Below are 25700 nucleotides of genomic sequence, written 5' to 3'. Positions count from 1 at the left end.
GAACTACCAATGGAAAAGCACATCTCTGAAGAGCAAAGACAGCTTTTGACATATATCTTTCTTTCTGACCAATCTTGGAAAAATTAAAAAGTTAAGAAAGAAAAGAGAAAATATACAAATGTCCTCTATAGATCACTACAAAATCACAAAGCTATATCTTTCTAAAAATCCTGATGTATCTTTGCCCCCACTAAGCATTTTCAAATAAGTTTTAGTAACAGAGCATTCAGCTTATCATCAAAGGGGGAAATTTGAAACACACAGCAATGGTTTTACTTCAGGAATAGGATACAGAGATCCTGTGGATTTGAACATGCGTCTCTTAGGGAGGCCCTAGCTTATAGGTAACTGCTCCACCACACTGTCCTGCTTTGCTTTATGTGATAACGTATGTGATTTTCCAATAACATTAGAGATCGATCCACAGGCGATGCTTTCTAAAATCATCTATGAGATGTTTTGTGTCAGCATGAATCCGTGTGACCTCAGATCTAGATATTTTCTAAATAATAGTCAAACCAGGAACCGTCCTCAGCCTCTATTGGCATACTTGGTTTAACCATCTTCAAAATGAAGACTTGAGGGAAGACAAAATTACAGGTTCAGTTTCTCCTTTAGGAAAGACAAATACTCCCTAACTGAAATCTAACATTTTGTTCTACAATCCTCTGCTAGGTGGTCAGTCATGCTTTTTATTTATCCTCACGGATGACCAATTCAAATGACTATAAATATAAGCTAATTCATTAAAGAGGCTATTGTAAAATTGTGCTTGGACATCAGTCATTATGTTTTAAACGAGACACAGTCATCGTGCTTTACAGCTATTATGTAATTTTCACAAAGAATGTTTTGTTTTCTCTTCCCCAATTATGTGAAATGGCCAGGCTTCATAACCTCTACTTTTTAGAGAGGTACAATTGAAGGATCTGAGACTTCTGGAGGTTAAGTTCTAAAATCGCCTAGTTCACACAAGCTGAAGATAAAATTCGAAGCCAAGTCCTTCCTTTTCAAATCCAATGCTCTTTAATAATCCCTGTTTTCTTGGTGCAGAAAATATCAATTTAGAAATGAAGGTGAGTAGACTACTAAGAACATCACAATTAGATGTTTTCTTTAGCATTTTCAGTCTCAGTACTAAAAATGTAATAAATTAAATAAATCTGAGCTGGGAAATACTGTGATACCTAAACACACAAAAATATGAGAAATACTGACCAATAAGAAAGTAAATCTTTAAAAGATCAATAGACTCACTAAAAACCCTTTCCAGAGGGAAAATATGTAAATATCTCACAGCGGAGAATACAGAATTCAAGGTGGGTAGGAAGAACCAGAGAGGCTTCTCACTTGCCCACAGCACCCCAGCTGGTATCAAAGCTGGAGTCAGAATCAAGCTTTGCCTTCAGCCTGCCTTTCATCCGGCCAGGAAAGGACTTTCTGCCATGATAATCGACCATCACATCTCAATTGTAATTATATAGTCATTTATGTGCTAAGACCTGACTTTGAGAGCCTCCGGGGAACTGCGGTTTCATTAGAATCACTTGAATTGCTTGGCACAAACCCACCATTGACCTGTTTGAATCAGAATTTCTTGGTGGGACCTTGATACCTGAATTTGTAACAAGAAAATCCACCCAGGTTCCTTATGAAAGACAGATTTTGGGAACTCTGCTCTACAGATGTACGTTTTAAAACAGACACAGAACTCTCCCTTTTCATTTCTTCTAAAGAAACCCTCTTGCACTCTTCCTGTAATCATTTATTGACCTCTGACCCTCAAATACCTCTCCTAGGCTCATTCCAAGATGACTGAGGAGAAACAGCGGTAAACGGCCAGAGGGCTGGGGCAGCTGGGAATGAGGAGGCTGGGAAGGCCGGCTCGGGCCCACTTTACCCCTGCATCAATGTGGTCCTGATACTTCATAAAGCTCTTCTCTTTACAGAAGATGTGAAAGGTCCACCACAGTCCTACCGCAGCCCTGAGCAGAACACTAGCAGCTAGATCAGCTACAGTGTTCCCCAGAGCTAATGCAGACATGGCGAAGCAAATGGATAGGGCGTAAAGGCTGGGTTTTTCGGTTTGGCTCCTATACCAACTAGCTGTGTGTTCCTAGGAAGATACATTTAATTCTGGACTTCAATTTCCCTCATTCAGAAAATAAGGTAATTAGACTAGATCAGTGTTTTGAACTTTCTGTCACACCATAAAAAATACATTTACCTCAATCACACATATACACAGATATTGCAAACAGGTTTCATGAAATAATACTGAACTTTGTGTGATAAACTCTAATAATTTCTCTTCTATTCTATACTTTTAACAAATGCATGTAGTAACCTAATAAGATAATTCCATGACCCACTAATGAGCCATGAATGTTTCAATGTTTAAAAAAACACTAACCTTGCTGTCATATAGGCTTTCTCCTAATGTTAAAGTAGAAAATGCATCATATACACTTGCCTATTCTTTCTTATGCTTTTAAAGTTTCCTCTCGGTTGGATTACATTAATGTGCATGTGGCAGATATTAATAGAATATAAAAATTACAGTCTAAATTAATAAAGTTAACTAGTCAATTAAATTAGTAACAAGAAAATCCCACTGATATACGGGACTTAATTCACAAATTAAATGAGTCAAATTAACTAATCCCTCAAAATTCAAATATTTCATACTTTAAATTAGCAAACATTTAAAAGCTAGTCTCATGATCAGTTACCAAGAAAATCTTAAGAGTTCCTACCCACAAACATTTTATTTGTTAGTTTTTTGTTTCTTTTTCTCAGGCACATCTGTAAGAAGATAGAACGGGTGATGAGGGAGGAAGTCACAGTAATGACCAGAAGCCAACCTCTTTCCTCCCAAACACATACTTAGAAGCTGACATCATAGCTCCGTGGCATGCACTACAGATGGAAAAGTAACTGGATTTAAGTCAGGAAATTTAACCTCTATCAGATGAAGACAGAAAAGACTTCAGCAAAGAAACCCACACCTGTCGTGCCAAGTAACCAGAAATCAAGAACCAAATACTGTCATTATTGCTCTGAAAATAACTTCTGCTAAAACAATAAAATAAAATGGGGGCCAATGATTGAGCTTCCATTGATCCTTTTCCCTGATACTGTTTTATTCTGCAGGAAGTATAAAAAATAAGACAACTGGGAAAAAAAAAAAAAAAAAGAGTCCTAACACCTCTCTGTTTCCAGGTGGACGCTCATGTGGACTCAGACCGCCTTGACAGCTTGCACATGGCCTAGCTGTCACTGGCCCAACCCCCACAGCAGCCCACTGAGCCCCGCCTTTCCTGAGCCATTCTGCAAAAGGAGGCCATGCTCAGCAATTCCTGAGAGCCAGTCACTCACATCCTGATCTACAGGAAACCGAGACAGGCTCCAAAATGGTAAGTTGAGGGTTCCCTGTGGCTTCCTGCATTCAACCATCTGGTTGCTATTCAGAATATTTGACTGTGTTAGTCAGACAGATGAGTTCATCCAGCAAAAAAGCAGGTGCACACTGACCAGCCAGGCTTGGCCAAGGGGCGGAAAAAGCAAACACTCCCTGGTCTGTGATTTCAGCCTTGTCTGGACCAAACAGAGGCCAAAGCCATGATCATCACCCAGGGAAGCAGATCGGAGAGTCCTTCGAGCCTGTCACTTTGGGATTTCCTTCTCTTTCACCATTCATCTTTTCTCATGTTCTCCTGTTTTATCAACTTCCTTTCTGTCCAGCTTGCTTCTTTCCTTTTTCTTAACTTACTTTTATCTTACCTATATCTTATCTTCCTGAAAAAAAAATTTTAATTAAAATTTAACTTTCACATCCTCCCTGCCATATTATTTCAATCGACTGCTCTTGGTTCGACCTGCACTAGATACTACCTTACAGGCCAGTGTGGTATTAGCAGAGTTGTTTTAGTCATTACGGAGCTATGTCTTACTTTGCACATTGTTATGAAGGTTTCCATAACACTTTCAGGAGGTCTCGCCTGCATCGTATGTTATCTAAGATACAGCTAGTTTATTCAAGCAGCAAATTAAACTTGTGTTCATACAATTGATTAGAGCCGGAAGACATCTCAGAGATCATCGGATCCAATCCTTTAATTTTACAGATGAGAACACTGGCCCAGAGAGTTCAAGTGACTTGTTCCAAACCCTAATCTAATATTCGGTGTGCTTCAGGTCAAATATATGAGGCAGATAAAACTACGGAAGTATGGAAAATTGCGTGCACACTATGATTTCTTGAAAAGCCAGTTTTGTTCTTTGGATGGTAAACACCTGAATGAAGTCCAGCAACTTTGTCAATTGCATAATATAACCTATTGTAATTGCTGAGGATTCAATTCCCTGTGTGCTTGAGCTGGATAACAAACTGTCTCATAGAGAAGGTCCCACAGTGGGGAAAGCTGTCTGATTCTCTCATACTCAGGATTCTGCAGAAACCTAAAGGCATGCTACCAAAACACAGAACTTGATCTGCTGCAGACAAAGCAGTTTTGCCTGAAATAAAAAGCACCAGCTAGCCACTCTGAGGAGAAATACCTGAGAAACTGGGCAGGGATTCTGAGTGGGAGATTTTTAAGTTGTTTGTTTGTTTGCTTGCTTGCTTGCTTGCTTGCTGGCTTGTTTATTTATGGGAGTGGAGCTTTCAAAGATGAGCACACAGTGATCTCTGGACACAAGACACTGTCAAGGGAAGCACATGCAGGCACAGGAAAAGCTCCCGGCACTTCCTGAAGGCAGCATCAGTGAACCACACCATGTCTGTGAGCAGTCCAGAGGCTGTGACATGCCTTGGAAGCTCAGTCACCATACGTCTACTGTAGATCTACGCTGGAGAGTTTTGGTGCATCCAATGTCTTTCTAAATATGATGCAAAAGGAAAACCCAGACTCTCTGAAATGATACACTTCGCAGGTGGAAACAGAAGCCAAAAGAAACACGATGCTCTCAGAAATCCCACAGGCTTTGGGACTGGGTCACCTCTGGTTTACATATTACCTCAAACACCTTCCTCACAAAGGATATTTGTTTCCTATGCTGCATTTGCAAAGAGCAAAGTAATGGTGAAAATTAAATAATAGGAAAAATACAATAAAAGGAATAAATGCTGAATGATTTCAATTTCATTAAGTCAAATTTAGAAATGTATATTTTGCCAAGCAATCTGACATTTCCTGCCATAGAATTCCATCTGGTAGCCTCTTATTCTTACCTGCCATTGTCCTTTTTCAAACTTCTTAAAATAAATATTCGATTTCTTTGTTAGAAGAGATGGAATGTTATTTTGTGGTAGAATTTTAAACTCACAGCAAAGTTGTAAGAACTAGCTCTTGACTTCCTTTTACCTGGACTGACTGCATTTCTGTCTATTGCCCCCATTGCTTTCTTCCTCCTTCCCTCTCGGACTTGCTCACCCCCTCACTCTCTGAACCACTGGAGAGTAATCTGAAGATATCACATGTTTTCCCCCTCAAAACATCAATGTATAATTCCTAAGAACATTCTCTTTCAAAACCACCATACAATTAACAAAGTTAGAAAATTTAACATCGACACAATACTTTTGTCTAATCATTCATTAGTCTATTTTTAATACAGAAGGCACTAAAGTCACTATACTTTTTCTAAACACAGCTTTCATTGGGTACCACAGATTTGAGGATGAAGTACTCCCACAGTACTACTTTGTAACAGAGTAAAGGAAATCAAGTATACAGATGCTGTTTTGTTACCTGTTGATGCATTACTTGCTTCGTAGTTTATTAAAAAGCCTTCATAAGCTAGGTCAGAGTCAGCCACAAACACAAGCGTTAATGAGTTGCTACTGCTGGTTAGAGAGGGCGGGATCGATTTTCCACAATATCTATTTGAAACGAAGAAAGAATGCAAGTTCAAAAACTTTTAGTACACTTGAAATGATGTACGAAAAATTAGAACATAACAACAACAACAACAACATTCTCTATTAACCTTAAAAACATATATTTCAGGTACGAACATTTGCAAAGTTGCTGAACATCATCCTATTCAGGAATACTTTCCTGAAATGATTTTTCGTGTGTGTCTATATGTAAGACTTGTCATATATAAGAAGTTTAATGAAATTAGAAATTATAATATATACTACATTTTCATATAGCATATTAATAAACTTATTAATAGAAATATAGTGAACTTAAACAACAAAAGGAAACCATATTTCATAAACTCATAGACCACAGACTCTACAGTTAGCGCTGACACTTTGAGGCATCATAACTTTGAGCAGAGCATGCTACATCTATGACTCAGTTTTTCCATCTCTAAAATGGGACTAGTGATAGTACCTACTTCGGAGAGTTTTTCTGAAAATTTTATCAGTTAATATACTGTATTATATAAAGAACTTAGGACACTGCCTAGAATAGTAAGCCCTATGTAGGTAAAATCTATTATCTTTAAACAGCTGGCCTATACAGAGGTAAGAGTTTTACTATGAAGCTATGTCGAGATTTTGCTGAATAAAAGCAACTTTACTCAGCAATGATAAATGTTGAGTTGTGATAAAAGACATTATGCCACAAGCTTTTTCCTAGAGAAACATCTGTAAGGAACGACTAGAAAATAGAAATGTCAAATCAAAGCACATTTGGTAAGGTTAACCAAATGGAACGATAAGAGAAAAAAACATAAACCAAAATAAGAGAAAATATCAAATATAGGAACTGGATAAGCTAATTTCTGAAGAAGAAAAAGAAAAAAATTTGTGTATAATATCCTTTCAGTGTTAAAATAGATTTGATATCTTGATCAAAATAAAGGTAGGTGAATTAATTAATACTTTAAATGTCTATATATGCCCGTGTCTGTCAATTTAGGCAAGATCATTATAGGAGTTCATGCCATTCAGTAAAAAACTACCTATTTTTCAGTGATCATGAATCAAATACCGTAAAAAAGAACAATAAAAGAAGAAAGTTTTAACAATGAAAGATTAAGATAAATAAGAGCAAAAATGAATGGGGAGAATGAAAGAAAAAAATTAGCTTAAGACAATAATGAATTAATGGAAAATGTTTAAAAATGGATAAGAAAAAATAAAATGCAAGAAACAGTAATTTAAAAAAGATCAGATTTTCATTTCCAATAAAGATGTAATAACAGGGGCTTGATGTAAACTTGCACCGGAAACAACTAAAAACATGGGAAAATATATAAAATGACAGCTTTCAAGACACTGTGTATCTAGCAGTGAAGGACAATGACTCTTCAGAGATGGAAAACAAGTGACTTTAAAAGCAAAACTGAAAATGATCAAACTGTTTCCAAATGACTTAACTGCATTGCAAAACAAATCTCAAGAATACTTAAATCTCTAGAATACTTATAGGAAAACAATAATGTCCAGTGCATGAAAACACAAAATTGAAAATGTCTGGTATTCTATCAAATACTGTCAACATGAAAAGAAGGAGGAAAGTATAATCCACAATGAGAAGAAAAACTTATCAACCAAAATGTTGCAAGAAATGCCACAGGTGACTGAATTAGCAGTCAAAGACATTAAAATACTGTCGCCTACAGATTTAGGAAGCTAGAGGAAAATATTAATGTGTAAAGTAGAGCTATGGAAGATATAAAAGATGACCCAAATTTAAAAAGTTCTAGACATGAAAACTACCATGTCTAAGATGAAAAATACAGTTGGTAGGATTAAAGGCAGAACGGACATTACAGAATAGATAAGGTTACTTGAATACACAGCAATAGAAAGCAAAAGAAACTCTCCAAAATAAAACACACAGAGAACAAAGACTCAAAATCAAAAGAACAGAGTATCAGTGAATTGTGGGACAATATCAAATGGCCTAAGACACAAGTAATTAGAGTCTCCAAAGAGAAGACAAGACAGAATTTCAAGTATTTCAAGAATGAATGGCTAAAAATGTTTCAAATTTGATAAAATTATAACCCCTTAGAGCTAAGAAGCTCAACGAAAACCTTATACTGACTGATAAAAGCCAGTCCAAAAAAAAAAAAAAAAAGACCATACATAGTATGATTCCATTTTTACACAATTCTAGAATATGCAAATTTGTGGCGACAGAACACAGGTTAGTGGTTTCATAGGGATGGGGAAGAGGGGCAGAAGTGAGGAATTAGCATGGGTAGGAAGAAGGTTTTAGGGGTAATGGACGTGTGCAGCATCTTGATTTTGGTGATGCCTTCATGATGTACACACATGTCAAAACTTAATTATGAAAGGCCAGTGCCTCAGACTAGCCAAGTAGAAATAGTCACTGAGAAGTATGTTGACCTCACCTGGTTTTTAAAACACAACATGTGGATTTTAACATCCTTCCTTTACTAAAGCAAGAAAACTTTTGTATTTAAAAAAAAAAAAAAAAAAAAAACTAAATAATTTCACCTCCCAAGAGATGTCCCAGAACCAGTGTCATAAACATCCAGATAGTCTTTTGTGCAATTGTAATGAAACTCCAGATGAAATTGCCTGAATACCAAATTAATCAGGTAGCCAGGTAGGACGGATATACGCCAGGTACACTTGATGCCATGAGGGTAGATATTTGGATGGCCAGGACTTTGAATGGTTCCTGATAGATCTGTAAGAATTTCTCCACATGCTGTGGAAATAAAAATAAAATTATCAGAACAAGTAACCAAGAAGCTATCTGAAATACAAAATAAAATAATCTGATCATAGACTCCTAAAAGCTCAAAAAGAAAAAAGTCTCTTATATGTCACTTCGGATAATCTGGTTTTTCTCTTATTGATAGATATCAATTAATTATTGCTATGTGCTGATTAAGAAATATATATTTTGCCTTTGAATATACCTTAAAATTTTTATAGAGTAGGTGACTACACATCTACAGTGTAAATAAATTTTTCATAATAATTTCTTTCCATTGTTCACTTATTCTGATACAAACCCAAGAGACAAAACTGAAGTGTCAATCACTTACCCAAATCTGCAGTACTAAAGTGAGCCATGAAACCATGATTTTCAGTAGAAGAACTTTTCACAAATATAACATAAAGGAAATTGTACACGGATGTTATAAATGTAGGTATCTCTGTGCCACAATATTTTTTATTTTCGGTAGAACCCAAAATGGAACTGCTACCAATCTAAGTAAAAAAGATATATTCAAATTTATTTTGTTAGATATTTATTTTGGAAGATTGCTTCAAGAATAATTATTTCTGAAATGTTTTTGTATTAATATAGTAAAATTCAAATTCAGTACATTTTAATTATCCCAAAAGAAACTTCATGCCTGTTAGCAGTCACTCCTTATTCTCCAAAAATTTCAGCCCCAGGCAGCCACTAATTTACTTTCTGTCTCTAAGATTGCCTATTCTGCATTCCAAATAGATGTAATCATATAACACGCGGTATGTTATGACTGGCTTCTTTCATTAAATACAATGTTTTCAAAGTTTGACCATGTTATAGTATATGTCATTACTTTACTCTTTTGTAATGTCACATAATATTCCATTGTATAGACACACCACATTTATTAATTCATTTGTCAGTTGATGGACACATACTTTTGGGCTATTATGAAAAATGATTGTACTGACTTATGTACAGATTTTTGTACAGATATATCTTTTTATTTCCCTTGGGTATGTAGCAAGGGTGGGATTGCTGGATCAAATGATAATTCCATGTTTAAATATTTGAGGAACTGCTAACTCTTTTCCAAAGCAGCTGCACCATTTTACATGCTCACCAGTAGTGTACAAGTATAAAAGCACTCAGTTCTCACATCCTTGGCAATACTTGTTATTATCTGACTTCTTGATTACAGCCATTCTAGTGGGCGTGAAGCACTACCACATTGTAGTTTGATTTGTATTTCCCTGATGATTTATGGTGAGCATCTTTTCATGTGCTTATTGGCCATTTGTATACCTCTTTTAAAATATATATATTCATATTATCTGACCAGTTTTGAAATTAGGTTATTTTAAATTGTGATGAAGTCCAGTTATTCTATTTTTCCTTCTGTTGTTTTGTTTTTATGTGTGTGTGTCATATCTAAGAAGGCTTTGCCTAACCCAAGGTTACAAGTACTCACTCTTATGTTTTCTTCTGCAAGTTCATGGTTTCAGCCGCATTTAAGTCTATAATCCATTTTAAGTTAATTTTTGTGTATAGTATAAGACAGGGGTCCAGTTTCATAATTCCGCGTGTAGATATTCAGCATCACTTGTTGACAAAACTATTTTGTTTCCATTGAAATGTCTTGGCACTCTCTTCAAAAATCAGTTGGCCATAAAGGTATGGATTTATTTCTGGATTTTCAATTCTGTTCCATATTTTATCTTTACTTAAATAACACACTTATCCATTATCATAGCTTTGTTCTAAATTTTGAAATCAGTACATGTGAGCCCTCTAATTTTGTTCTTTTTCAAGAATACTTTGGTGATTCTGGTTCTCTGCATTTGCATATGAATTTTACAACCAGCTCGTGAATTTCTGCAAAAGTGACAGCTGGGATTTTGCTAGGGATTGAACTGACTCTTTAGATAAATTTGGGAGTATTGCCATCTTAACAACATTAAGGCTTCTAATCCATGAACATGAGATGTCTTTCCATTTGTTTAGGTCTTTAATATCCTTCAACAATGTTTTGCAGTTTTCAGAATACAAGTATTAAAGATTATCCCTCAATGTCTATTCTTTTCATGCTGCTATAAGTAGAATTGTTTCCTTGATTTCATTTTCCAATTCTTCATTGCCCAAGGAATAGAAAAAGAAATGACTTTTCTATTTTGATCTCATATCCTGCAACTTGCTGAATTTGTTTATTACTTCTAATATTGTGTGTGTATGTTTCTTATGATTTTTCTATATACAAGATCATATTATCTGTGAATAAATAGTTTAACTCCTTCTTTTTCATTCTGGGTGCATTTTATTACCTTTCCTTGCTTAATTGCACTAGCTAGAATTTCCAGCATAACATCGAATAGAATATTGTCTTTTTACTGACCATTTAATGTTTCAGCATTTAAAATAATGTTAGCTGTGAGGTGTTTGTTTGTTTGTTTGTTTGTTTGTTTGTTTTACAGATGCTCTTTAGCAGATTAGAAAAGTTCCCTTCTATTCTTAGTTTGTTGAATGTTTTTATCATAAAAAGGTATTAGGCTTTGTCAAGTGCTTTTTCAGTATCTATTGAGGTAATCATGTGGCTTTATTCTTTATTTCATTTACATTAACCGATTTTTGGATGTATACCAACCTTGCATTTTATGAGCTAAATTCCACTTGGTTATGATGTATAATTCTCTTTATATCCTGCAGATTTTAGTTAGTTAGTAGTTGAGGATTTTTATATCTATATTCACAAGTGATAGTGGTCTGTACAAACTAGTTTTGCTTCATGTAACTGATCTGAAGACAGCATGACACAGTATTTTTTATAATATACGATCAAATACAAATAGTCAAATTTATTTTACGCTTACCTCAACATAGTCTGTATCACAGAGGGTAGGACCTCCAGTTTCAAAGCCAGTGAAGTTCAGAAGAACTACCTGGCTTTGGGGCTGGTGGATGGTCCACCTACAGATCCTTTCTCCTGGATACACATTTGGATAGAGGGGCGAGCGAATGACCCCTTCTCCAGTTAATTCACCTCCACAGGCTGTAAATATAAAAATGATAGCAGTGTTCATTCGGAAAGAAATAATCCTTGTCCTTAATGTTATTGCTAAATCTAATTACGCACAAGGATGTAATGAAATGTGACATTGCTATTAGAATTTTTTTCCTTGCCACTTATGGGTACAAAATGACTAAATTATTTCCAGAAATTAAAGTGTTACAATCAGGGAATTTTAGACATTTAAAAATTAAGACATGTGTTTCTTACCAACTTGATAAACAGCTCTGAAACTAGCTCTTGCAACAGAAGCATCCAATCTAAGCCTGATCCAGATATTATTAGTAATGGATGTGATGGGAGAGAGCATCTCATTGCCACTGACTTTTCCAAGTAAGGTTACACCATCTCTAACCTAAAGAGAAAAATAAAATGGATCTACTATAGTCTCAATCAACAAAATTACCTTGGCAGCGGTGGCATTATTTGGAGAGGAGAAAATGGCAGATTCAAAATGAGTTAGAATCTAATTTGGGTTACATACTTACATTATATTTGAAAGTAGTCAATGGGTCATTTTCTACACAATGAGATAACACTAAATATTGATAACAAAATCTTAAGTTAAAAAATCCGAAAGTATAAGAATTTTAAAAATGTTTTCCTAGTAATTTCCATAATATCAAAGAGGAAATAAATGAACAATTTTGGACTATTTAGAAAATAAAAAATGTGAGAAGACAACATATCAAAATATGCAAGTTTTAGTCACATCTGTAATCAAAAGAAGTCATAGACTAAACTGCTTTCATTATTGAAAGAAAAACAGAAAAGTACATAAAAAAAAAGAGAGACCAGGAGACTCTGAGAGTCAACTTAAAAATTAAAAGAAAGTATTAAGATGAGAAATAACAAAGTAAAAATAAAAGTAAAACCAGAAATAAAATACAAAAGATAGTAGAATTGATAAATATATTCAAGAACTGTTTTTCATGGCAGGTTAGGGAATGGGGATGTAAAAGACATATCTTTGGCAATAAAGGTAAAAGAAAATAAAGAGAAAAGAAAATAAGCACAAATATATGACATTTAAAATGACAAAGGTGGCACGAAGGTGACACTGAGGGATCTGTGCAATATGATAATTCTATGCAGAACTTCATGGTGATATTGTTAAATGTTTTAAATGATTATTTCCACAAAACATATAAATTACTGAAATTCTCTTAAGAACAATAAAATTTGAATAGACAATCAGCCATAGATAAAATTGAAAATATTATCTAATAATTACCTCCTCTACAAAAAATCCCAGATGTTGTACCTGATAAGTTACTTTAAACTTTTAAGGAACAGATAATTTCCATATACAGTTTGTTCTAAAGCACTCAAAAATAGGGAACAATTCCCAACTGATTTTTCTCAGAATCATCTTACCAAATCCTAACATAGATAATGCAAATGAAAACTATAGATTGATCTCACCTATTAATATAGATATAAAAATCCTAAACACAGTTCTAGAAAAATAAATTCTTTCCATTTTTAGGCATTTAGTGGCTAGGGACTAAAGATACTAAAGATACACTGAAATGTGAGATTGCCACACACAACGGGAATTCTCCAATATCCTGTGTGACATCCACATTACTGACACTTCTGTTACTAAATGTGAAATCTAGCTCTATTTTTCATACTAAATACAAAATATATTTGCTCAATTATGATATATCCTGAATTTTCCAGGATTACAAGTAGAGAGTAAATTGCAAGTTCTTTTTTTTCCTCCTGGAAATCTGCCAAGAGTTAGTCGCCATTTCAGAAAATCTGTCACCCACCTGCACAGCCATGTCAGCCAGTGTTTGTAGCGTGGCATTCCTAATAATTCAGGGAGCAAACGGCTTACTATTTCACTTTATCTAAAAGTGCAGCTTGCCCAGGCTTTTAACATACTAAAATAAATATATTTTTTGAATTGTTTTCTTCTAAATCTTATATGTATACTTCATATATTTTTATATAATGTGGGTAGTGATGTTATATCATCTATGAATTTCATTTCAGAAAAGTGAAAGGGTTACATAGAAAGGTCTTAAAGTGTGGAGAACCCTTGGCTTAACTCAAAACTCTGAACCCATACAGAAGGCTATAGAATATTTTTTAGCAAAAATAACCTTTCAGCTGAGATTTAAAGGATTATCCAAGGCAAAGGGAATGTGTAGAAAAGGGAAAGTTTTGAAAATATGATACTCAAAGCTGGGAGGCAGGAGGGGGCGGGGAGGCTGGGAGGATATAGTAACAGTTATTCCCATTCTTAACTTGTATAAATTTCTAGAAAAAAATTTGCCAGTATGTATCAAGAGTCTTCAAAATGTTTATAGTTTCAGACCATATAACTCCACTTCTAACTCTATTGTAAGGAAATCATTCTAGATACAGGCGAAGGATTCACATCAAAGTATGCTCTATGACAACAAGAATTGAAAACATTTCCAATGGCTAATAATACAAGGGTGATTAAATAAATCATGGTACAGCCATATGATAGTCTTACACAGACATTAAAAGCACATGCTTCTCCAATGACTCACCAAACAAGTTCCCTTCTATAAGCTTAAGACAAATTTTTTGCATACTGTCATAAAGGTATGCTCAATGTCACGCTTGACAAATAGAAAATCTCTGAAGAAATAGGAAATTTTGTGTTCTTTTTAGCACTTAAACACAGACGCATACTTATTGATCCGTTCATTTTTAAGGCAGGGTATGATGGTTGAATTTTTGTTACAGATGCAGACATACAACAGTCCTTAGAAACCAGAAAGCATGAAGCACAGAGCAAGTTATCTTCCTGCTCTCTAATCCTCCAGGGTATCATTCCCTTCTCCTAAGATAGTAGTCTCTCTTTTCTATTTTGCCCATTAGAAGATGACAAGGAGGAAGAAAAACAGCCAAATAGCATCAGAGCTGGCTAAATTGGGCCATTCCCCTGGGCCTCACTAATGAAATTCAAGGGCATTAGCAAGGAGAAAGGCAGCTGCAGTCCAAATGTTTGCAGAGGAACTTAGAGTGCTCCAGGGCCCTAAACCTAGAGGTACAATTGATTTTGGCTGGTTTCTCTCTCTCTGTGAAAATGAAGCCTTATTAATTCTGAAAGCCTGTATTCTCCCTGGATCTTAGACATGGCAATACCTTAACTGCAACCTCTTTGAAAAAGACATTCAAATAAAATTCATTAAATGCTCTAAAGTGACCCCAAATACTTTTGTGGCACATCTCACATTCAATATTCTAGGGCTTATGAATTTGCAACACCCTCCCCCACACCCCCACACTGACCAAAGAAAACAAACCCTCTTTGCTTTGCGCTTGTGCAGTGGGATAGACTGTTTTACTCCCTTGCTCATTGCTGAGCAACTTGCGAGTCCTCGCCACAGAGAATTAATACTTATCCTTCCCGCTGACTGTGGGCTTGAGTTGCTCTGCCCAACAGAATGTGAGCAGAAGTAACATACCAATAATCTCCAAGAAGAAGCTTTGGGAGTCATTGCATGATTCAATCACCTCTTACCTGCTCCACTCACAAGACCAGGAGCCAGGGGGCCAGGGACTGACTAAACAGGGGACAGATCAGCAGAGCTACTACTGACTCTGAAGCAACACATTAACATGGGCAAGGAATAAATGTACATTGTTGTAAGCCACAGATATTCTTTTTGAGACTTTTTAAAATGTTTTATTGTTATTGACTATTATTGCAACATAATCCAGAGGAGGATGACTCATATTTGAATCCGGTTTGTATTAACAAGGGTTTTTTCCTCAAGAAAGCAGGCGAAGCCATGTTATGGTCACTGGCAGAGGCATCACGCCAATTTCATTCTTTATAGTGGATCATATATGCAAAGAAATGAGAAAAAAAAAATTCGATATTCTAGTGTTCTGCGAACCAGGCCCAGATTTCTCATTGGTTGCCTTATTCGTCTAACAAACACTAGTTGTTGCAGGCCCAAAGACTCAATATGTAATCTGTGACCCATGATTTTTAGCCCGCGACAAGAGCTAAAATTAACTGGGCCAAAAACCACAGTTTATCTGAAATTTTAAATGTGAGATCTAGAGCCCAGTCAGTAGTGAGCTTTAACATCTGTCATGGACCAGGTTCCAAAGCCACATCTTAATGCATGTGTTCATCTGTTTGTATCTGCTAGGTATCCGGATTTGTTTTTATATAACGATATAAAAAAATCTATTTGAGCATTAAATTTTAATTCACAGCAAACCAAGCATACTGGTACTTGGGCTTGACTCAATCAAGAGCTGAAAACAGTAGTCTTTAGCATGTGGCTTCTTGTGAAGCGAGCTTCAGGTCGAAACGCCCCTTGATCCTGGAAACCAGCCGTGGGTTTATCTGGCTGCACAGGAAAGTGGATGTGGCCCCCCTCCAAAGGAGAGAATACAGGGTGAGGGCATAAGAGATGACAGAGCTACATGGGGACTAAAAATTATTTTCCTAGGTTATTATCCTTTATTATTCGTCACTATGGTTCATGACTTTATTGTTAAAATTTTAAAGAATTTTTTATGCCTCATGAAATTTTAAAGCTTTTTAGTGCCCCTTCTAATATCTCTATCAATAAACTTACTTTTTATGATTTCTTTTTAAAGTCTGCTTTTTTATGATCAGGAATATTTGTTTAGTTTTACTTAGAAGTATGTTCTTATGCGACTGCGAACTCCAGGATGTCGCCTTCTCCTGCCCATCATCGTCATCAGAAGAATCACATGTGAACGTCAAGTAACGGCTCACTGGTGTGCCGGGCACTGTCCTAAGCATGCCCTCACCGTTGCTCGATCTAGCTTCTGCCTAACTCTTGCTTCTAGCTTCCTCTCCTTTGTGATTCCAGTGTAATTCTTTGAGTTTGCCAAGTTCATTTTTGTTTATTTTCTCAGTTCAGTCTCTAAGGCTATGTTGGCACCTCTGACCTAGAATCCTCCTCTTGGCTCTTTGCATTGCTAGCTCCTTCTCATCTTCAGACTCAAAATGTGACATCCTCCGGGGAGCTACCTCTGACTATTCAATTAAGGTCAGTAGTCTTATTACTCTTAGTCATGTTTCTTCTCTTCATGATACTTTTCCCACCTTGAAATTATGGAGCCTTGTGCTCGCTTGTTCACTGTCTGTCTATCTTACATGCCCATCCCCTAGTGCAGTGCCTGCCAGCTAAGTTGTTTGATGCATAATTAAGAAGGAGTAGATTAATGAATGAATGACCTCTTTTAATTCTCCTGAGACGAGTATTATTACTGAGACTAGAACCGTATTATTACTGAGAAGTAAGATTACTATCCCTATCACAGACAAGGAAACTGAGCCTGACCGATGTTAAATATCTGGCCCTCAGTGAAAGAGAGAGCTGAAGCTCTTTATCATGTATCCACGCAATATTGTTTTCGTTTACGTGAGAGAGTACCAGCCCTCCTCTCGGCTTGTCCTAAGAGACCGCAGCATCGTTGACTGAGTGATGCCCTTTCCCTGGCCTCTTCCTCTCGCTCACTGCTCTCCATCTCCCATGTTCCACCAGGTTCGTGGTCTCCACGTGAGCACACGACTCCTTTCACACAGGAAGGATCTATCGTACAGAACAGAATCAAAACTGGGTGGTTCTCTCATCTCAGTCTTCTTCTTGGCCCCCACTATGTCAACATTTTGCCTTATAGGAAATCTTCATTAATTGTGCGTGGTTCACAGATGACCTCTTAAAAATCACAACTTTCTGAAGAAGCACGATCCTTATGAGTGGCTTCAGCTTCGCATCATGAGTCTTGTATTCAAAGAAAATCAAAGTGCTACAATTTGTCTACACTTTCTAAACAAACTCCTGTTTTAAGTCTGGTCTTTTCTTAAATATTACAGCAAAATAGATAAAAATAGACAATAAATTTCACCTGAGCAATGGCATCCTTTATCACTTTATAAAACAGTACCAGGATGGCTGGGCAATTGCGGGAAAACTGTGTTGACAACAACAGGGCTAAGAAACTAATCAAATGTTTCCAGCCTCTACCAGAAACTCAAATCCAGGATGCTACAGAATGCAAACGATAGAATATCGTATTTCACTAGAAAACAATACTCCTCGGCCGCTCTGGTGTGTTTGCTGCAGCTACATTCCAGCTTCAGTTGTCAAAGGCCTTATTCTTTCCCTGCCATTTGGATTTTTACCCTTAATAACTATTCCGTGACTCACAGCCATGAGACTGACCAGCACGGGCCCCTTGAGGGTAAAGAGTACCTTCAGGCAGACCAAGTCCAGCCCTCCCTCCTAAGGCTGGAGCTGAATAGCTTCGATGCCTAACAAAGCTTGAAAGGAAGTCCTTTGTAAATCTGAATTCTTCTCTAGACCACTGGAGAAGGGAATGCTGTGTGGGGCCCCTGGGAGTGGTGGAGGAGGGGAGGAGAGGGAAGGAGAGAGGGGGAGGAGATGATAAAGGTTCAGAGAGATCAGTCTTCAGTGTTGCAGCTTGTACTCTTGTCTTTCTCAATTTTGTGTCTCTTTCCTTAAAATCTTAAAGATTTTACCTGCAAGTTGCATTTCATCATGTCTCACAGGTTTCAATATATAGCATTTTCTCTTTATTTTTTACATTGTCTTTCATTTCATTTTCTACTTCCTTCTTTAATCCAGTAATTAATTAGGAGAGCGTTTATAGCTTTCCAAGTAGTTGGACATTTTAGATTTTTTTTATCAATAATTTTTCATTGTATCGCATTATAAAGAGATGTGTGTACAATTGCTTCTTTGTGAACTTTCTGGGATTGGCAAGAGGTCTAAAATATGATTAATCTGTCACTTAATGACATTTATAGAATAGGTAGGCACTCTCTATTTTTCAGAAACCAAATTTAGTGATACTTACTTCTGCTTATCTTATTAATTACAGTTTTCAAATTTCTACGCTATTTATTTCTGTTTGCTTTCCACCTCTCAGAAAGAACTTCTCCAGCAGCTCTCCTGTTGCCTCAGGAAGTACTACTCCTTCTCCTCCTCTCATCGGTCTTCCTCCTGGTGTTTCCTTTTTACTCCCCCAAAGTCTTGGCAGGGTGGGAGACGGATGATATTAGTCAAGGAGATTTGGTGGAGTGAACGACTCTATTCATTTCCTTCCTCATCTCGTTTCAAGCCCATCCTTAGCATTATATAGGCTTCTGAAATTACTATTCAACCCACTACTTGGATTCTCTGGAATTAAAAATTAAACTTTCATTACTACCTTATGTGCCTTTCACTCAGAGGTCTCCACTCAGTGATGGCTTCAATCACTTATGAAATATTAATGAGGGGTCCTGCTTTTTATTCTAGAAGGATGCTTCTGTCACATTCATTGAACTGCTCTATACAATTTAAAAGCTCTCTTAGACAAAAATAGATGAACTAACAGTTGATCTGTTCCTGCTGCACTCACTCTTCCGTTACCAGCCACATCGCACCACCCATGGGCAATGAATGTGCTTCTAGCAGTAGAAAATCCAGTCGAGAGAAATATATACATTCAAGAATTAATACATAAATGTGTGCTTCTTGTTGAAAGAAAATGAAAATGAAAGATATGCTACACTGGGTCTGAGCAATACCACATTTATTATCTTTTTACGTTAAATTTGATTCTCAAATAAATTATTATGGAGCTCTCTTACTGAGCAGAAGTCTTTCAAAACCACACTACACATAAAAGAGATGCACTAGGCAATGCTATCTTAATCTTCATTTAAAGGATATAGTCACGTGGTAACAAGACCAGAACCACAGAATGAGATCTGAGATTCTTAGAAGTGCATCTAGTCACACTCAAAAGAAAATTCCTTATTATCATTCTTTCACATGTCTATAGAAATCCCTCTCTGTTCTACATTCTTTCTTTTTTGGTGGTCTCTCTTGTAAACAGAGTTAGTAAATGGCAAAGTCTCTCTTTTAAACCACCAATCTATCTGAAATACCATTTTTTTAAATCCCTTTGCTTAAACAATTTGCTTTTGGGGTATATCTTTTAAAAATGAAACTATTGTTGTGGAGGACGATATACTGAGTCATATAAAATGCTGTCTGCATTTGGTTCCAGTACCACTTCTGTCCATGCTCACTGACTAAAGGACTTGAAAAAAAGGTGGATGTACATTTTTAAAAATGAGCTTAGTTCATAAATTTCCTCAATCGATAAGATCTGATTTAATGGCAAAGAACTTTTATCTAACTCAATATATGTCTACCTAGAATCCAATGTAGGTTCATCTAAATCCTGTGTGACAACAACTAGAATCTGACATTTGTGACCTCAATCTCCTCATTTGCAAAATTAAGGATTTAGATTAGATGACCTCTGAGGTCCTTGATGGTGTTAAAATTCTACAAATCAATTGGTTGTATTCCTTTAAGATGGCTAAGGATATAATAGAAAAGTCCATTCAATTATTCAACTTACTATATATGACCTGTCTTTCTAATAATAAAGTTATTTCATTTTTTCATCAACAACCCTTGAGGGAAATTTGATGAATACTTCGAGCGTCTGTATGGGAACATCAGAATATTGACACTTTGATGGCCAACCATGAAAGAAGGGTCTCATTGGCTGTTTCTGAACCGATAAGCTCAAGGCAAGAGTTGGAACTACTGAATTTGATGCTCGGCTCCACGGCTCCTCAGACGTGCAACCATGAGCATGTAACGACTTCTCTGGGCCTCAGTTTCCTACTATCAAAATAGGAATAATAATGGTTATTGTGAAAATTCAATGAATTAACTTATGTAAAGCATGTACCGTATCTAAGAGGCAGTAAGAAGACAGCAATTGTTGTCTATCTTAATATATTACAGTATTTTGAAGCCTTAGAGGAGCACCTGGTGCATAGTAAACATTCTCTAAATGTGAGCTAATTTTACTGTTCTCAAAGTAAAAAAAAAAAAAAAAAAAAAAAGAATGTTGGAAATTTAATTTTTATTTCCATAAAAATGTCTAAAATTGCTCTATAGTATAAAACTTTAATGTACTTTATGAGAGACGCTAGAAAACATAAATTGAATGAAGATGCACATTCACCTCACTTCTGAGATAAAAATCTCTGAATTCCAAAAAATGTATTGCTGTGGTATCATTCTTTAGCTAAGTCCAGATCTTGTGCTAAAATTCTGTTTCCTTTCTCTACATACATGTCAAGGAGGGAAGAGGGCAAGAGGTTATATAAGTTTTTCCTGGGAAAATGAAGTATCATCAGCAAACAAAATTGTCACTGCCTCTCTGAATTTATATAAAATGACTGCGCTCAACAAAAACTGTTTTGTTTCTCTTGTTCAGCACTTTAATTTGTGGCTTCACCAATAATTAAGCAAAAAGAAATACTAGGCCAGGCAAACAAAAACTGCCTTTTTCTTTCAGATATTCTTGTTAAAACCATTACGCACACTTAAATCAGAATTGAAGTTTTCTGAATGAGAGTAAGCAGAACCAAAGAAGAAGAAAAAAAATCTAAACAAGAGTTAGCTTTTAAACAAGAATTATTCAATGCTTTAACTTAACTCTCTGCCACTGACTAGCTGGCTCGCCCTGGCAAATCCTTTTACTTCTCCAGTTGAGTTCTCTCACCTATAATATTGTCCTGAACAATCTCAGAAATCTGTATCCTATTAGTCTTACCTACTGGCAGTCACCTTAGTTATCAGGGCTCAGTTTAATAGCTTTAATTTAGCATTATCATGAGTTTCTAGTGCCTTTTTTCATTTTTGTCCTTCACTATTCCATTACCAATCTCCCATCTCACCACCCATAGATCTTTTTTTGGCAAATTCTTCCATACTCTTGTGTGGAAGTTGTTTTCAGATGCTAGCCTGCTACAGAATTATCTGGAGGGCCTGTTAAAACAGATTGCTGAGCCTACCCATAGAGGTCCTGGTTCGGTTAGTTGAGAATAAGGTACAGAATTACATTTCTAACACTCAGATCATCCAACTGACCTGGATGCTGCTGGCTCAACAACCAAATGAAGACCACTGCTTTCCAGAACAGAAAAACTCTGAAAACCACCTAAGGGCCACCAAATAGTAAAAGTTACCTCAATGTGAGTGTGAAGATAGCTGCTCTGGCCTTCCAGCTCCACGCTAGTGAAGTTGACCTGTATTTGTTCTCCCAAGGGCTGCTGTACAATGTAGACACACTGAATGATGCGAGAGAAAGGTCCAGACAAGTCAAGGGAGAAAAGACCCTCTGGGTCTGTGTAGTTTCCTCCACAACGCGGGTTCACTGAAGAGAACAGGAGGAGAAGGGAAAGGTCACATGGATGGCTAGTCCTCTGGCTCCCAGGCATTAGATAAAATTTTTAAAACCATACACATACACATGCAAACATATATCCACTTTATTCACCTTGTACAGCCTTATATATTTATATTTCTTATCTAATTATAAGATTTCCAGTTTGGTGTGTGTTTGTGGGACACCCATGGAGTGCCTAAAGAAACAGGTGTAGAGATGTGTGACTAACTTCCAATCTAACATCCTTCTCTATGAATTGCTTTTAAAATGCTTTTATAATCTCCTTCATTCCAAAAAGAAAAAAAAAAATCTGAGGCACTTTATGAAATAAATGTAACAACATAAAATATATAACTATAAAAATGAATCAGATTAAAGGAATAATAAATACAGAACAGTAAGATGTGGTGAGGGGAAAGTCAATATGCGCACAATATGGACAACACAAATTACAAAAGATCTGCGGCAGATTCAGCCCGAAGCCAAAGGAAATGGAGAAAGAGGACCAGTGAAAAGATGTTCATTGTTATTTTCCCTGATCTTGAGACCTAAACGGTATTTTTCCTGTGAATTCTCACCAATGCACAGTGATGTCTGTTTAGAATAAAATAAAATAAACCCCTAAAATAAAAATCATAGAGCGTTTCATTGTTTTTTGTTGGCTTGTTGGTTTGTTTTAAGATATAAATGCAAATTAAAGGAATAATAGCTATAAAACCTGACAAATTTTAAGAAAGACTGCATTTCTCTCATGACTAACCTCTCTCATAACAAAACACTGAGTAACAGGTAGAGAACAGATGTCTGAATTATTGAATTTTAGGTGCCTCACACTTATCCACCATAATGTGGATCTGCTAATTTAGGGATCGAGGGGTACTATAACATTAATAGTAGAGCATTGGGAAGATAAAGAAAAAATCTGTAATTATAAGAGAAATGTTTCGAAATACATGTTAAGAAAGATACAAGTCTAAGAAAGTAAAAAATAACCCAGATATAAGCATAACACTGAACTTCACATTCATATTAAGCTTACAATGATCAGTTTACTTACAAGGGGTTGTTAAGTAGGTGATATGGAAGCCTTGGTCATTCATCTGGTTGTCGGAGTGGAAATGAATCCTGGCAAAGGGACCTGAGGTCTGAAATGGTGGTGCAGAGATAGTGCTGCAGAATTCCACAAGAACGGGGTCCTGGTACAAAGGACCATCTCGAATCTTAAACAGAAAAATGACTCATTAAACTCTAACGGGCAGATATTAGCAAACCAAATCATCTCGTACCTTGATTTCAGAAAACCAGTCATTTGAAAGTAATGGCTCTGAGAGATTTTCATTTACATATGCATCTGACACAAGATTGGGGTTCCACAAAGGGTGGGCTCCGTCTCCCAGCACTCCTGATGCCTTATTGGTGTCTGCATGTCAGTTCGGAGACTAAAGAAACATACTTTGAATTTTTCTCATGATGTAACGAATTTCAACGTTTTCTTTCCTAGGCTTCCCCACCCCAGATATTTGTTTTGCAATTATGAATTCCCAATAATCCAGAAAAAGAAAAGATTGAATGCCAGCAATGTCTATTGATTTACATCTTGGTCTAGGTATTTGGGAGAATCAGAGGTGGAAAAGGTAAGTCAGATTAGACACAATAGAAACATAGCTTAATAAATTTTAAAAGTGCAACTTTAATAGTAATTAAGTACCACAACAATAAAAATGTGACCTTAGAAATTCTTTTTTAATTGTTTTAATCTATTAAATAATCATGTTAACCATTCAATAATTTTATTATAATTACAAATTCTGTACTACATAAAACATTGAGGGATCAATGGACTAAATAATCTTTTAATGTGACCAACTGTATCCAATTGTATTCAAATTACTTTTTTATTGGCAGCAGAGTTATAGGGCAGCAATACTTGATTCCTAAATTTAACTCATTCCTTGCAATATTGTAGCTTGCAGAGAAATGAGAGGCATTTCACTATTGTCGGAGTGAGTGATACTTTCTAATATATGTGTACCCAAATTAATATGTAGGACTGGAAAAAAAAATGCTTGTAATTTTAATTTCATGGGATTTATTGAAAACTAATTCCAAGAAAATTCACTTTAATGTCAATATTTAAAAGATTATGTAGATGAAATTGTCCAGGAAGAGGCAGATCGTGCAGTCATTCCCAAAAGTTTCAAATCCATTACAACTGCTAAATTATTAATGACTTTAACATGTGGACATCCCTGTTTGACGGCCATACCCTTCTCTCCTTTATGAATACTTCCATAGCATTTCATTCTTTTCTAAGGAACTTGGAAAAGTAGATTGTCTTTTATCACTACTATGAGAGGTACTGAGATTTACAGTGATAAGATTAAAAAAAAAAAACATAAAAACTCAACCGTCTCAATGATCTTTTTAGTCTACAAATGGAGAGCAAAATATTTTCTATACCTATATGCATATGGCATTTGAATATAACAGCCTTTTTCCTTCTTCTATATTTTAATCATTTACTGAAGGTAAGAAGGAGGAACACAGGCTGACTCCTCTCCTCCCAATGACAATTATCAATATATTTCAGTAAGGTGGTCTCATTCCCAGATTCAAATGGAACCCAGAAGAAGTAACAAGCGGGCACATTTATTAAGAATAAGGACTTAGTAAGATTTAGACATTGGCTGTCTACTAAAAAATACATCCAACTATTGCTAATTAATCGTGGTCATCCATGAGCATCACCAAACCATAGTTCCCTGAGTTCTAATCACATCATGATAAGTTCTATCTAAACACAATTGTTTACCTCGAGATAATCTTTACTGCAGTCATCGTGGTGCTCTAGATTCAGGGTCCCAAAACTAAATGTTATCAGAAGGCCAGGACGGGTAATGACTTTCCACACACAATCTCTTCCAGGGGGATAGTTTCCCGGATATCCCGGAGACTTGATAGAACCATAAGTACCAGTCAGGACACCTCCACACTCTAAAATAGGAAGAAAAAATAACTTTACATTTGTAAACAAGCAATAATTTATGAAGAATGATCACAGCCTTTGCTCTGAGAGGCCGAGCTTCATTTAAATAACTATGTATAGTTTTGGACGCCCTCATAAATTAAACAAGACCTTCGGTTTTCCAGCTTGATAACGTTATAAATCTAGAAGTAGCAATTGACAAATAAATGAATCACCCATATGTTGAGCTCTATGCTTATCAGCTATCTTAATGTGAGATATGATTTAAAGGACAGTGCTGAACTGCCTGAGAAATGAATAATGGGACAATAGATTTTTTTTTTCACTTTGAGGGAGATTCATTCTGTACATTAATTATTTCAAAATTTTGAAACTTCAATCGGCTTCTATGTCTTTCTACAAATCAGATCATTTTATACATTAAAATAGTTACACATAATAGCACTACATAATTTTCATTTCAGAAGGTTTCTTAACACTATGATATAGTCAAAACATTCATTTTATAAGTGAATAAATTCAAATTTCTTCTATGATGGTTGAGCCACTTGCCCAGGAATGAAGCAAGTGAGGGACTAGGCCAGGCCTTCAGACACATACTCCACCACCTTCTCCATTACGCCCCACCAGCCCTTAAAGCTGCATATCAATGACTGTAAGAATCTTTTCTTTATTAATGTCCACATTTATTTAACAAAAAAACCTGTGGTGGCTTATGAGAAGTGCTACCGCAAAATGGAAAAATAAAAATGCTAAATAA

At 36.0% G+C, this 25700-nt stretch overlaps 1 protein-coding gene across 1 annotated transcript in view; it reads right to left on the bottom strand.

The window, feature by feature from the left end:
* The window catches only part of CUBN (cubilin), a 224919-nt gene that overhangs the window by 174195 nt on the left and 25024 nt on the right, over positions 1-25700 (bottom strand). The window contains exons 15-22 of the mRNA XM_036226882.1: positions 24767-24948; positions 23012-23174; positions 21755-21942; positions 11917-12061; positions 11510-11688; positions 8989-9154; positions 8429-8645; positions 5754-5884 (exon numbers count right to left, since the gene is read on the bottom strand). Coding sequence (XP_036082775.1) covers positions 5754-5884; positions 8429-8645; positions 8989-9154; positions 11510-11688; positions 11917-12061; positions 21755-21942; positions 23012-23174; positions 24767-24948 — 1371 coding nt within the window. The remainder of the gene's footprint in view (positions 1-5753; positions 5885-8428; positions 8646-8988; positions 9155-11509; positions 11689-11916; positions 12062-21754; positions 21943-23011; positions 23175-24766; positions 24949-25700) is intronic.

This window comes from Rousettus aegyptiacus, unplaced genomic scaffold (genome assembly GCF_014176215.1).
Source record: "Rousettus aegyptiacus isolate mRouAeg1 unplaced genomic scaffold, mRouAeg1.p scaffold_m13_p_10, whole genome shotgun sequence".
Taxonomy (NCBI): domain Eukaryota; kingdom Metazoa; phylum Chordata; class Mammalia; order Chiroptera; family Pteropodidae; genus Rousettus; species Rousettus aegyptiacus.
The sequence above is the reverse complement of the archived record's forward strand: the minus strand, read 5'-3'. Positions and strand labels throughout refer to the sequence as shown.